At 43.9% G+C, this 15713-nt stretch overlaps 1 protein-coding gene across 6 annotated transcripts in view; it reads left to right on the plus strand.

Annotated features, from left to right (window-relative positions):
• The window catches only part of gas8 (growth arrest-specific 8), a 230000-nt gene that overhangs the window by 88843 nt on the left and 125444 nt on the right, over positions 1–15713 (plus strand). For 5 of the 6 annotated variants that reach the window (XM_067389050.1, XM_067389052.1, XM_067389051.1 and 2 more), the window contains exons 6-8: positions 6239–6444; positions 8274–8441; positions 8589–8675. In XM_067389050.1, coding sequence (XP_067245151.1) covers positions 6239–6444; positions 8274–8441; positions 8589–8675 — 461 coding nt within the window. The remainder of the gene's footprint in view (positions 1–6238; positions 6445–8273; positions 8442–8588; positions 8676–15713) is intronic. The other variant, XM_067389055.1, reaches the window with a different exon arrangement.

A 15713-nucleotide genomic window follows, 5' to 3' on the forward strand; every position in this document is an offset into this window, starting at 1 on the left:
CCCTGCCACGCCCGGGTACCAGCCTCTCCGGCGTCCTAATGGCCGCGGATTCCAATGTGTGTGCCAATTTTCAAGAGTTTTTGAGCATGTTAAGGCCCCCAAAAAGCCCCGGAAGACGGAAAAAAAAAAAAAAAAAAAATAATAATAATAATAATCCTTAGAAGAACAAGAGGGCCCTGCGCGAATTTTCGCTTGGGCCCTAATAATAATCCTTAGAAGAACAAGAGGGCCCTGCGCACTTAATTCGCTTGGGCCCTAATAATAATAATAAACAGAGCAATTCCAATAGGGTCCTCACACCATCGGTGCTCGGGCCCTAATAATAATAAACAGAGCAATTCCAATAGGGTCCTCACACCATCGGTGCTCGGGCCCTAATAATTAAAGCTGCAAGCAGCGATGAAAGGGCCCTCGCTCCCGGTTTCACCGCCACCTGTTGGCCTTAGGAACAGTGATCAGTGGGCGACATGCATGTAAGCGAGTGAATACAGGAGAATTATGCCAAAGTCATTTCGAAATGCCACACTTACTGAATATTGCTATGTTGATGTCTTCAGGCCAGGACTTTTATCGAACATGTGAAGTTTGGAGCAGATTGGACATTGTATGCCTGAGTTACAACAACTTCCTGTTTCTTTAGTGCCATTAATCGCATAAATTAGCACTCAGCCAAGTGTTGCATGATTTAACGTGTTTCTAGCATGTTTGGTACTTCGTGGCATAATGAAATGTGAATCTGGTAGTGAATTACAGTGTAAAGCATGCCATTTCCTGTTGCCAGAAGGTGGCGCTATGGCTAACTGAATATTGTCATATAGATGTCTTTAGGCCAGGACTCTTATCACACATGTGAAGTTTGGAGCAGATCAGACATAGTATGCCTCAGCTACAACAGCTTCATCGTTCATGGCGAAACATCAGACTTTGTCAGTCCGCCACAGACACGCCCTTCAGCGAAAACTCAAGATTTTTGATATTTATCATTGCTAAGGTCTTAAGATTAGACTGATCACATTTGATGTGTATCTGGTTAAATCTCTATGAGGAGTTAATCACAGTGTAAAACATGTAATTTCCTGTTGACTGCAGGTGGCGCTATGACTGTAACTGAATATTGTCATATAGATGTCTTAAGGTCAGGACTCTAATAAAACATGTGAAGTTTGGGGCAGATCAGACATTGTATGCCCGAGTTACAACAACTTCCTGTTTCATGGCGAAACATCAAACTTTGCCAGGTCGCCACGGACACGCCTTTCAGCGAAAACTCTAGATCTTCGCAATTTAACGTCTCAAAGGCCTTTAGATTAGACTGACCAAATATGATGTTGATCTGATTAAAGCTCTAGGAGGAGTTCGTTAAAATACAACATGTGGAAATGGCAAAAACTGCCAAAATTTTGTAGAGAAAATTCAAAATATCTCACTTCCTGTTGGGTTTACAAACTTTGCACCAGGGGCTTTTTTTTTGTAGGTATTGGGCTGTTACATCTGTCTACCGAATTTCATAACTGTACGTGAAACGTAGCACGAAGGGTGCTTAATTGAAATTTTGTAGGTGGCGCTATCGAGCCATTTTGCCACACCTAATTCTGAAACCCATATCAGATGTAAATTTTCACCACTTCTGACGCGTGTGCAAAGTTTCATGAGTTTTTGAGAACGTTTAGGCCCTCAAAAATGCGATTCATTTTGGAGAAGAAGAATAATTGGCTGAGCAATTCCAATAGGTTCCTCACACCATCGGTGCTCGGGCCCTAATAATAATAATAATAATAATAATAATAATAATAAACGGAGCAATTCCAATAGGGTCCTCACACCAATGGTGCTCGGGCCCTAATAATAATAATAATAATAATAAACGGAGCAATACCAATAGGGTCCTCACACCGTCGGTGCTCGGGCCCTAATTAAAGCTGCAAGCAGCGATGAAAGGGCCCTCGCACCCGGGCTAACCGCCACCCGTTGGCCTCAGGAAAACAGTGAACAGTGGACGACATGCATGTAAGCGAGTGAATACAGGACAATTATGCCAAAGTCATTTCGAAATGCCACACTTCCTGTGGCAAACAGGTGGCGCTTTGACCGTCACTATTGCCATGTTGATGTCTTCAGGCAAGAACTATCATCGAACATGTGAAGTTTGAAACAGATCGGACATTGTATGCCTGAGTTACAACAACTTCCTGTTTCATTCGTGGCGTTATTTGCAAACATTAGCACTCAGCCAAGTGTTGCATAATTTAACGTGTTTCTAGCATGTTTGGTACTTCGTGGCATAATGAAACGTGAATCTGGTGGTCAATTACAGTGTAAAGCATGCCATTTCCTGTTGCCAGCAGGTGGCGCTATGGCTAACTGAATATTGTCATATAGATGTATTTAGGCCAGGACTCATATCACACATGTGAAGTTTGGAGCAGATCGGACATTGTATGCTTGAGTTACAACAGCTTCATCATTCATGGCGAAACATCAGAATTTGTCAGGTCACCACAGACACGCCCTTCACCGAAAACTCTAGATCTTTGATGTTTAACATCTCCAAGGCCTTAAGATTAGACTGACAACATATGATGTGCTTCTGGTTTAATCTCTATGAGGAGTTAATCACAGTGTAAAACATGTAATTTCCTGTTGCCCCCAGGTGGCGCTATGACTGTAACTGAATATTGTCATATAGATGTCTTCAGGTCAGGACTCTAATAAAACATGTGAAGTTTGGGGCAGATCAGACATTGTATGCCCGAGTTACAACAACTTCCTGTTTCATGGCGAAACATCGAACTTTGCCAGGCCGCCACGGACACGCCCTTCAGCGAAAACTCTAGATCTTCGCAATTTAACGTCTCAAAGGTCTTTAGATTAGACTGACCAAATATGATGTTGATCTGATTAAAGCTCTAGGAGGAGTTCGTTAAAGTACAACATGTGGAAATGGCAAAAACTGCACAAATTTTGCAAAGAAAATTCAAAATATCTCACTTCCTGTTGGTTTTCAGATTTCACTCCAAGAGACTTTTTTGTAGGTATTGGGCTGTTAGATGTGTGTACCAAACTTCATACCTGTACGTGAAACGTCGTGTCAGGGGCACTTCGTTGAAATTTTTTAGGTGGCGCCATCGAGCCATTTTGCCACACTTAATTCTGAAACCCACATCAGACGTAAATTTTCACGACTTCTGACGCATCTGCAAAGTTTCATGAGTTTTCGAGTATGTTTCGGCCCTCAAAAAAGTGATTCACCTTACATGGCGAAACATCAGACTTTGTCGGTCACCACGGACACGCCCTTCAACGAAAACTCATAATCTTTGCAATTTAACATCTCAAAGGCCTTAAGATTAGACTGGCCATATATGATGCTGATCTGGTTTAATCTCTATGAGAAGTTAATCACAGTGTAAAACATGTCATTTCCTGTTGCCCCCAGGTGGCGCTATGACTGTAACTGAAAATTGCCATATAGATGTCTTCAGGCCAGGACTCTAATAAAACATGTGAAGTTTGGGGCAGATCAGACATTGTATGCCCGAGTTACAACAACTTCCTGTTTCATGGCGAAACATCAAACTTTGTCAGGCCGCCACGGACACGCCCTTCAGTGAAAACTCTAGATCTTCGCAATTTAACGTCTCAAAGGCCTTTAGATTAGACTGACCAAATATGATGTTGATCAGATTAAAGCTCTAGGAGGAGTTCATTAAAGTACAACATGTGGAAATGGCAAAAACTGCCAAAATTTTGTAGAGAAAATTCAAAATATCTCACTTCCTGTTGGGTTTACAAACTTTGCACCCGGGGCTTTTTTGTAGGTATTGGGCTGTTACATCTGTCTACCGAATTTCATAACTGTACGTGAAACGTAGCACGAAGAGCGCTTAATTGAATTTTTGTAGGTGGCGCTATCGAGCCATTTTGCCACACCTAATTCTGAAACCAATATCAGATGTAAATTTTCACCACTTCTGACGCGTGTGCAAAGTTTCATGAGTTTTTGAGAATGTTTAGGCCCTCAAAAATGTGATTCATTTTGGAGAAGAAGAATAATTGGCTGAGCAATTCCAATAGGGTCCTCACACCATCGGTGCTCGGGCCCTAATAATAATCCTAAAGAAAACAATAGGGCCTTCAGCCCCTTGGGCTTTGGCCCTAATAATAATCCTTAGAAGAACAAGAGGGCCCTGCGCGCTTAATTCGCTTGGGCCCTAATAATAATAATAATCCTAAAGAAAACAAAAGGGCCTTCAGCCCCTTAGAGGGCTTTGGCCCTAATAATAATAATCCTAAAGAAAACAAAAGGGCCTTCAGCCCTTTACAGGGCTTTGGCCCTAATAATAATCCTTAGAAGAACAAGAGGGCCCTGCGCGCTTAATTCGCTTGGGCCCTAATAATCCTTAGAAGAACAAGAGGGCCCTGCGCGCTTAATTCGTTTGGGCCCTAATAATAATCCTTTGAAGAACAAGAGGGCCCTGCGCGCTAATTCGCTTGGGCCCTAAATAATAATAATAATCCTTAGAAGAACAAGAGGGCCCTGCGCGAATTTTCGCTTGGGCCCTAAATAATCCTTAGAAGAACAAGAGGGCCCTGCGCGCTTAATTCGTTTGGGCCCTAATAATAATCCTTAGAAGAACAAGAGGGCCCTGCGCGCTAATTCGCTTGGGCCCTAAATAATAATAATCCTTAGAAGAACAAGAGGGCCCTGCGCGAATTTTCGCTTGGGCCCTAAATAATCCTTAGAAGAACAAGAGGGCCCTGCGCGAATTTTCGCTTGGGCCCTAAATAATCCTTAGAAGAACAAGAGGGCCCTGCGCGAATTTTCGCTTGGGCCCTAAATATCACTGCATATTATCTTTACTGTAAAAAATAAATAAAGATTAATCATTATTGAAGTTACAAAAACTATTCAGTCAAGAGCAGTAAGTGATTTATTTGTTATTTGTTGTTTTATTTAACGTTAAAAACAGGCAGCAGGAATAGTTTTTCTCCCTTTAAGACATGCACAATCCAGTACATACCTATACTGTTCCACATGCGCTGTCTTTCTCGACACATATACGCTCACTTAAGACATAACCGACTATGTTTGCTAGGATACTCGCTAGGACGGGCATTTTAAAATAATTTTTGTATGAATTTGTCCGCTGAAGCGCAAGACGTGAAAGAGAACTCAGTATTTGCGCGCTGACTGGAATAAGCGTGTGCGCGCTTCGGATGAGCGCACACAAATCTTCTCACAGCGCGTGTGAGTTCTCTTTCGCGTCTTGTTCTTGAAGGTTTAAATCAGCAAGGCTTAAATGAGTTAGTTTAAACACAGATAGCAACGTGTGCTGTTCAGGTCTCACCTGTATCAACACCCGGGTGATGACGGCGTAAATGACTAGACATGAGAGCAGGCGGCACTCGCAGTTAACAAAGAGTGACTGTTTTGTCCACACTTTTTGATTATCGTTGTTGTAACGTTTTGCGCATCCATCGACTGAAACGTACATTATTTGAACTTGTTTGTCTGTTTTCCACTTTGCTATTTTAAACAAACCATACTGTACGGTTCGATTTTTTTACCGAGAACCGCACCCCTAATGCATATCCGAGTCCTGATCGGGAGGTAACGTCCGATTTCGATCGAGTCTGAAACCACGTGATCGGGCCCGATTTCCGATCACATGATCGGATCTGGACATCCCTAGCTATAACATGCAGATAGACAATTTTGAAGATAATAAATACACAAATGCGATGATGTATACATGTATTGCCTCCGAATTTGTGTCTGAATAGCGCTCACTCTGTATCTCTTTCACACTGGTAAGAAAAAACCGAGGTGGTATCGCCGGCGATACCGCCGACTTCAGAGTGTTAAGGTGTGAACCAATTGGTTCATACAATTAGAATAACAAAGGAACAGCATTCCTCAGGAGCTTCTTTTAGATTGCAGGATCTCCAGTAGGAGGTCCTAACAGTATTTATTGAAAAAAGTAGCCAGGAAATACTTTATTATTTTTGTTTTGTTTTGTTTTTGTTTTTTATTAATTTAATACAATTTCTGCATTTTTTTCAATTTTTTACATTATGAAGTACTTTTTTGATGAGTAGCAAATATTCTCAGTCAAATACTGCTTCTATAACACAGTATAATATGGCATAAAATAAAAGGGGATGGGATGTGAAGAGTTTTATAGGCAGTGAAGACTTGGTTTAATGATTTAACGTGAGAGTGGAAATATCTTTACAGAAATTGGATCCAAATATGAGAAAAGGATGCAGAAGCTGCGTCAGGAGGAAGATCTAAGACGTAAGACAGAGATTCATGAGATTGAGGAACGAAAGAACAGCCACATCAACATGCTGATGAAGAACCATGAGAAATCTTTCAGAGACATCAGAAACTACTTCAATGACATAGTCTACAAGAATATGGACTTTATCACTTCACTCAAGGTGGAAACGCACACGTGAACGCATACACACATTTGATTTCTTTGTATTATAAATTAAATTTCAGAGTCAAGTCATCTTCATTTTTATAGCGCTTTTTACAATACAGATTGTTTCAAAGCAGCTTCACAGTGATAATAGGAAAATTAATGGACAGAGATTGTTTTGGCTTTACAGCAGCTCTAGGAAAAAGTTATTATCATGCTAAAGTACATTTTGAATCACTGCCGTTGTAAAAATTGTTAATTACTAACTTAGGGGCCACTTTAATTACACCTTTTTAACTTAAAACAGAAGACTTTTAATGCGTTCTTGCCGTTCATTTACATGTTTAGTCTATAGGTATGCGCGTTTGAATGCGTATGTGCACAGGCGCTTAGTCTTTCTTTACAAAGTGGCATCGCCAAATTACTTGTCTGGCCCACATAATACAGAATTATTAGTTGTTTCCGCAGATCCATAAGATCTGGAATCATTTTGATAACGTTTTTTCTATAAAGGGAAAGGAAAGGGAAGGAAGCCTTCACAGGGGATTGTTTAGACAGAGTGTCTGTTATAGATCTGTTTTAACTAACTTTATTCATAGTCATCATTGCATCTTCACAATTATTAAATCTATGTTTATGTACGTGGAAATAAAGATATATATATGTATAATACTATATGTATGTACTGTAAGTATGTACAGTGCAGCCGGAAAGTATTCACAGCGCTTCACTTTTTTTCTCAAAATTCTACAAACAATACCCTATGATGACAAAGTTTGTTTGAAATTTATTTAAAATAAAAAAAAAATTACATGTACATAAGTATTCACAGCCTTTGCCATCTCAAAATTAAGCTCAGGTGCATCCTGTTTCAACTGATCATCCTTGAGATGTTTCTACAACTTGACTGGAGTTTACCTGCGGCGAATTTAGTTGATTGGACATGAGCACATGCCAAGCCAAGCCATGAAGTCCAAGGAATTGTCTGTGGACCTCCAAGACAGGATTGTATCGAGGCACAGATCTGGGGAAGGGTACAAAAAAATTTCTGCAGCATTGAAGGTCCCAATGAGAACAGTGGCCTCCATTATTCATAAATGGAAGAAGTTAGGACTCTTCCTAAAGCGGGCCGCCCATCCAAACTGAGCAATCTGGAGAGAAGGGCCTTAGTCAGGGAGGTGACCAAGAACTGGGAGACTAGTCAGGTTCGAGGGAAAGATGAATGCAGCAATGTACAAAGAGATCCTTGATGAAAACCTGCTCCAGAGCGCTCTGGACCTCAGACTGGGCTGAAGGTTCATCTTCCAACAGCACAACAACCCTAAGCACACAGCCAAGATAACAAAGGAGTGGCTACAGAACAACTCTGTGAATATCCTTAAGTGGCCCAGCCAGAGCCCAGAACCCGATTGAACATCCCTGATGAAATCTAAAAATGGCTGTACACCGACGCTCCCCATCCAATCTGATGGAGCTTGAGAGGTCCTGCAAGGAGAAAATGCCAAAAAATAGGTGAGCCAAGGTTGTAGCATCATACTCAAAAATACTTGAGGCTGTAATTGGTGCCAAAGGTGCTTCAACAAAGTATTGAGGAAAGGCTGTGAATACTTATGTGCATGTGCTTTTTCTTGTTTTTGTTTTTTTTTATGTTTAATAAATTTGCAAAGATTTCAAACAAACTTTTTTTTAACATTTTCTTTATGGGGTATTGTTTGTAGAATTTTGAGGAAAATAATTAATTCTGGATGCACTGTATGTTCCTTGGTGTCATGCTACCAGCTGAGATACAGGAAGTGATTATTTGTCAGTTCTTACTCATTTTCTCTTCTGGTGGAATGTGTGCAGGAAGAGTTAAAGGACATGAAAAGAAAGGAGGAGAAAAGAAATAAAGAGATGGCGGAAGTGGTGGAGAAGAATAAGGAGCTTAGAGAGTCTCCACAAAAGGCCAAAGAGGAAGTTGCAGAGCTTCAGAAAAAGCTTGCCAACTATGAGAAGGACAAGAGTGCTCTAACTGTATGTTCAGAGTCTCAGCAGTATTTAGTAATGCTAGTAGATTGTACTGACACTGAACTGTGGCATAATGTTAAATGTAATTATAACAAAAGTTTTCATTAATTTTAGTAATGTATGTAAATGTTGTTCTTTGTGATCTACTTTCAGAGAACAAGAGCTCGTCTCAAAATATCTGACAGAGAATTGAAGGAGCTTAAGTGGGAGCATGAAGTGTTGGAGCAGAGATTTACTAAGGTGATTGGAGAAAAAGCGTCAGACCTTTAAAACACACTGAACTATCAGACTTAAAGGGGTCATGAACTGCGTTGTTTTATTGTTTTATAATGTTTCCTGGGGTGCACTTATAATATTAGTATGCTTTTTACATCAAAGATCATCATAATTTAGAAATAAAAGGCATTCCCTTTCAGAAGGTCACGTTCGACGTACGTCAGTAGTGACCGACGAATTGGGATATCGCTAGAGAGCCCCTATCAGCTTCGAGAGAACTAAAACAAGCCAATGGAATTGGCGTGCAATATTTGCATAATGCGCACCTCCCCTAACAGGTGGATATAAAAAGGGGGGCAGATGCAATCGCACTCTGTCTTTCGCTTCGGAGCCTACCTGGTGTCCTGCGGCTGTTTGAACTTCAAGCCTCTGAAGAAGTTTCAGCGCTTGTGTTGGTGTGACGACGCCTGCAGCGAGGTCGCGAGTTGGAGTGAGCCGGGTGGAAACATCTACTGTTTTCCCAGCGTTCCGCTGTAATTCCACTGGTTGGTCTGCGATTTGGTCTGGTTCCTCCTGTGTTTTTCTAAACACGTCGTGACGCTCCCTGTGTGTCTCGACACAAAAGAGCTGAAGTTTCCCCTTCTAAAAGAGCTTCACAGACAGACACTGCGTCTTTTTCAAGATGTCATTCTGTCTGTGCGTTTCTGGAGGCGGTCGTTTCCTATCCTCTCTGACGGCCACGATCACTTTCTCTCATGTCTGCTTAGCGTGCTGAGACTGTGTTTGTGGGTGGTCATATTTTCTTATGGAAATATGTCCACGTCGGCGCGTTGTTTGCTCGCCTTTCTCGTAAGGGCTTGAGCGCTCAGCGCGCCGTGTGCCGTCGAATTGCCGGCAACCCTGCGCGCTGTCTGGCGCTCTAGATGCACGGTCGAGACTCAGCTGCCTTTAATGAGGTGGAGTCCCCTCATTTATTCCCCGATCTAGTTATTTTTCTGAATCAGAAAAGTGCTACTTTGGTTAATAAGCCTGGGTGACCAGAGGATCACAGTGGGGCAATACCCGCCGAGTCATTCTCCGTGGGCCCCCCACTCCTCTAGTGCATCGCAAACATGTTGTGACTATGTTCGTGGGTGGATCATGTTTAGATACAACATGGCCATGTCGGTGCCCAGGGTGCCGTGTGTCGTCCAGTTGGGCGGCCACGTTCACTGTCCAACATGGCTGGTAGCTTCTGCATGTGTTGCTGGTCCTCCTTAAAATAAATATGGAGGACCTAACATCTTAGTCAGGGCTCCAGCAGAGGATCAGATGTCTACTGCTACATTGGAGAGAGTATTGTTGGGCTCTGAACATGAAGATGAGGCTGAGCGTCCCACGGTTGTGGCGTGCTCATGCCAAATCGGATTCAGACTTGGCAACCATGCTTTCCCGGGCCCCTGGGGGTGTCGTGCGACGCGTACTCACCTTGCCCCGCCCCCTGGCTTAGCCCGGATGTGCATGAAAAAACTTGGCAGTTTGTGGCCTTTTTTGGCGTTAATATGGAACGCCAAGAGGGTCATAATCTGCACTACAAGTTTTTTCTCTCTCACTACACCCTAGGGTGGGGTGGCAGTGCTACGGGCACACCACCTCTGCCCTGCATGAGTCTTGGCCCCTGGCAAGTCTGCAGTAGGTCAAAGCACTCATTGCATGTGGGTAGTTCTGAGTCGGGGTTGAGCTACGCAGGATGCAAATCAAAGCGCAGGCCCCTGGCCAGACAATGTCCACCATGGTGGTCCAGAAACATCCCTGGCGAGTCTTGCTGGGATGTGCCGTCGTCAAAGTGTGCTTTCTCGATGCGCTCATCTCACAAACTGGCCTTGAACCCAGCCCGCTCAACCCGCAGTCACCTGACTAGCGGGAGACGGTCCTGGAGATATGGCGACCTGGAGCTGACGTAAACGGTTCTTTCTCCCCCGGAGGAGGGCCGGGTGGAGAATTGGTCTGTTCCGCCGCTGGCTCTCCGGAGTCCAGCGGTACCCACTAAGAACTGTTTTCCGATCCTCTACGTCCCAAGAGTGTGGCTGGCGATGTGCAGCGCCCCGCGTTGCTACTCCCAGCCCCCTCTCACCTCGCCAGCAGGTGTCAGTGTGTTGGTGCAGGCCGCGCCCCGTGTGCCGTCTCCCATACGCACTGCTACCTCGCAGAGTCTGATCACACTCTGGGCCGCTACCACGCCGCCCGAGTCGGGTCCCCGTACTCTGGTTCGCTGCCCCACCCCCGGTACATCTGTGGTGCGATTGGTTCTGCTGGCTCAGTGTCTGGAGGCCTGGTTAGTGCCCCCAGCCCGTTCCGCTGGCTCATTCGTACTATCAGACTCGGCTATGCGATTCAGTTCGCCCGGTGTCCTCCGGCGTCCAGGGGTGTCCACTTCACTTAGGTGTCGTTGGACATTGCACCTGTTCTCCGAGTGGAGATTGCTGTCCTCCTGGCGAGGGATACAATCGAGCCGGTCCCTCCAGCCGATTTGAAGTCAGGTTCAGCCCTACTTCATTGTACCCTAAAGGGCGGTGGGCTATGGCCAATCCTGGATCTGCGCGTCTTGAACCGGTACCTTCAGGCTGCCGTTTAAGGTGCTCATGCAGAAACGCATTTTCGAGTGCGTCCGTCCCGGGGTTTGGTTTGCAGCAATCGAACTGAAGAATGCATACTTTCATGTCTCGATTCTGCGCTCGGGTCGAGCATGTCAGTACAAACTCCTACCCTTCAGGCTGGCCCTGTCGCTCCACGCCTTACACGGTTGCGGAGGTGGCCATTGTTCCCCTCAAGGAACAGGGCGTTCGCATTCTCGACTGCCTCGACGACTGGTTGTTCCTGGCCAGCTCGCGAAGCAGTTGTGCGTACACAGGGAGATGGTTTAGCTCACCTCAGCCTGTTGGGTCTTTGGGTCAGCTGGGACAAGAGCAAACTCGCCCCCGGGCAGAGGATCTCTTTTCTCAGCCTCGAGCTAGACTCGGTCGCCCGGATTGTGCGCCTCTCTGAGGAGCGCGTCCAGTCGGTGTTGAACTGCCTGAGTTCGCTCAAGCGCAGGACGGCGGCCCCACTGAAAGACTGCAGCCGCGTTTCGCCGCTCAGGTTGCTCCATATGAGGCCGCTTCAACTCCGGCTCCGCGACTGGGTCCCGAGATGGCTGTGGCAGCGCAGCACGCTCAGTGTCCTCGTGACACGGAGCTGCCGCCCTACCCTCATCCGGTGGTCGGACCCTTTGTTCCTGCGGGCGGGAGTACCCCTTGGACGCTGTGGTCCACACAGATGCCTCTACCACCGGATGGGGGGCCATGTACAACGGGCATGCGTTTCGGGTCTTGGACAGGGCCTCGACTGCATTGGCATATCAATTGCCTCGAGTTGCTAGCAGTATGTCTTGCACTGGGCCGCTTCAAGGAGCTGCTGTCAGACAAGCACGTACTGGTCCGCTCGGACAAGCACGGCGGCCGTTGCATACATCAACCATCAGGCTGGTCTACGCTCCCGTCGCATATCGCAACTCGCCTGCCATCTCTTGCTATGGAGTCAGAAGCATCTGAGGTCGCTTCAGGCCACTCATGTCCCAGGTGTGCTTAACCGTGCAGCCTATGAGCTCTTACGGCAGCCTCCACTTGCGGGCAAGTGGCGGCTCCATCCCCAGGCGGTCCAGCTGATCTGGCACTACTTCAGCGAGGCCCAGGTAGTCCTGTTGCCTCCCCAGGAACTGCCCTCGGCCAGTGGTTTTCCCTGACCGGCGAGTCGCTCGGCACGGATACCCTGGCACTCAGCTGGCCTCCCTCTACGTGAGTGATTCCATATGTGTATTGTCCACGGTTACTCCCTACGGTGAGCCCGTGTCTTTCCCTTAGCAGAGCTTCTGCTTTCTCCTGTCAGATGAGTCTCCCCCTACTCAGGTGGAGCCATCCCAGGGACTCATATGCGTTCTGCCCTGCGGGCCAGTCCATATGTTTTCCATGTAAATTCCTTCCCCTCTGGGTAGGTAGTGGTTTCCGCAGCGTTCCTTACGGGTTCGCTTCCCCAGTGTAGTCTAGTTTACTTGGTGGGTATATCGGAACAGCAGTAGACTTCCCGGCGTAAGCTCACCCCCTTCTCCGTCCCCTTGGTGCGACGGGCGGCTAGAGCCTGCGCTGGGCACTGGAAGGGGTTTCGTAACTGTGGCGTTTTAGTTGGGATCCCAATTCGTCGGTCACTACTGACGTACGTCGAACGTGACCGACTGAAAGGGAACGTCTCGGTTACGTATGTAACCCTCGTTCCCTGAAGGAGGGAACGGAGACGTACGTCCCGTCGCCACAGTCTCTGTACCCTCGCTGCAGTGCGGACACCGGTTGTCTCCTCAGCGAAAAACAGAGTGCGATTGCATCTGCCCCCCTTTTTATATCCACCTGTTAGGGGAGGTGCGCATTATGCAAATATCGCACGCCAATTCCATTGGCTTGTTTTAGTTCTCTCAAAGCTGATAGGGGCTCTCTAGCGATATCCCAATTCGTCGGTCACTACTGACGTACGTCTCCGTTCCCTCCTTCAGGGAACGAGGGTTACATACGTAACCGAGACGTTTTTCCTACCCTGATTTTAGCCCTCTCATTTGAACGCTCTGTTTTAAGGGGTATTAGGGTATTACTCTCTCAAAACCTTTTAGCATGTATTTACAATTACAGCTCTCTAGGTTAACTAATCATGAAAAGTGTTGCATTACATATCTGTGGCATTAGAACATGTTGTTGATCGCATGAAAGCAGTGATCTCGTCATTGCAACTCAATTTCTGCACACTAACGAATGCTTTCATTGTAACTAATAGTGCATACGCATTGTAACTAAGAGATTCTTTGAATAAAATGGGAGTTTTGGTGCTTGGTCAGAATTCAGTGACAGATAAATTCACACTGTTTGATTGACAGCTCCAGCCATTGGAGCATTCTTTGATCACTTCTTTACATAATCACTGTTTTCAATTACATATTATTTTCATCCTGCTAAGAGAAACAACAAGAAGTTGACCTGGGCCCGTATGTCGCAAACTTTTCAGAAATGCTCTTAAGAATAGTCTCAAGTTTTGACTTAAATGTCAAAAAATTCTTAGTAAAGAGTAGGAGTTTTCTAAGAGTAGGAGACTTTTATAAAGAAGGTAAAAGCATCTTTTAGTAAAGTGTAAGACGGATTCTTAAGTGCTGACTTAAGTGTTGTGAACTAAGGACTACAATGATGTCAACTCAAAATGGCTGCACTTAACCTCTGAATCAGCCAATAGCGAGCCTGGAAGGGTGAAGTCACAGCAGCACAATACAAGTAATTTAATGCCATTATAAAAAAACAATGATAACAATAATAATAATAATAAAAAAAAAAAAACACAAACGTTTTAATATTTAAATTGATTTAAAAGCAATAGCTTTGCATTATGCAAAATTATCACAAATTAGTATTGATTGTGTGGAATCTCTTTCTATATATATATCATTTACAGTTAGAGCAATGATGTGTCATGAGTTCATCAACAGCTCCAACAACTGCAGGGAAGCCCACAGTCAACATAAAAGTGGCTTTCTTTTGCCGCATGGTTTGATGGTCAGTTGGAAAGTCAATGAACTGCCATTGAGTAGAGGCCAATTGTGATGTCCAGCCAAATGAAAACTGACATTCAACCTTAATTCAACTTACTTAATTAAACTTTTAAAATGTGTTAAAAGATGTAAGCACATCGACTAACTGGAGTCAATTGTTTCATGTGTGATAATGAAATGAAATTTAAAATTATTTCAAATTATGTTTGGCCAGTCTGTCATACAAATAAATTATGAACACATGCAAAAACAAGAGAGAACCAATTAAATATTAAAAATGGATTTTGTTGTATTCAATGTCATATTTTAAAACAAATAATATAAAAATAAAAATATTTTTCTCATATTTTGATGGTTTAAGCGAAATTGTTTACGATTAACAAGAAACTCTTGTTTGTATTTACTCTTGTGTACTGTATGTTCATCTTTTGTGCTTTCTTGTCGTTCGTTCATCATCTGTGCTTTAGTTTTTGTGAAGCATTTTGTTTCGTGTCAGCTGTGATAAACAGACATCCACTCTCATTATGAGTGTAACAGTGGCTAGAAAGTGAGAGTTTTGCATGTAATCTACTGCACAGTGACACTTGCTAGAGAATGAGGTGTTTAACGTCATTGATAGTGTATTCGCCTCACATGCCAGCAGCAATCGGGCCAGGGTTCTAGACCAACTCAGACCAAGGTGGCAACTCAAAGGTTAGGACTGGACAGAGAGTTTTGGTGGCAGTGCAATGAAGAGAGGGGTGGGTTTGTTTGGGTTGATTTCAAATAATCTACAGTGTTCAACAACGAATTTGAGAAATTGCATACAGCACCTTTAAAAGTATTAAATTGCAATATTAAAATGCAATTAAGCAATATTTATTAAATTTATTACATTAATTTAAAGTTACATTTCTTATTAGGTCAGTTACAAAAGGAATTGTCAATCAAATTTATATCATTTTATCAACTCCATGTCATCTCCAATACATCATATCTTCATTGGAAAGCGGATGTCTCCTCTTCTCTGCTGCCATCCTGTTACTCTTAACTAGGTTAAGACACTTCTCCAGCTCTCTTAAATAATTTAAGAGCTAAGATCTAGTCTTGACACTTAGGAACCTTTATGAATCACACTTAGACTTAAGTCTAAGAATAAGAGTAATACGTCATTCTTAGAATTTTGACACACTTAAGACTAAAATTTTACTCTGAGTTATACATACTCTGAGTTCTTTATACATACGGGCCCTGGTTTGATTTACTCTGACACATAGACAAAAGAACATCTGACTGTACATGAATCATTACATATCAAATCAGACAATAGAATGAACAGTTACTTACATTTTGTTGCATTACTGTCGAGTCAATATAGTAAAAGTCTGTTTGCAAAGCCTGCGCCGAAATGCAATTGATTTACTAAAGAATCAACAGTGAAACTTGCGAATACAAACAAATAAATAAATATGGCCTTCTTATTTCAC

Source organism: Chanodichthys erythropterus, chromosome 7 (genome assembly GCF_024489055.1).
Source record: "Chanodichthys erythropterus isolate Z2021 chromosome 7, ASM2448905v1, whole genome shotgun sequence".
In the NCBI taxonomy this organism is placed as follows: domain Eukaryota; kingdom Metazoa; phylum Chordata; class Actinopteri; order Cypriniformes; family Xenocyprididae; genus Chanodichthys; species Chanodichthys erythropterus.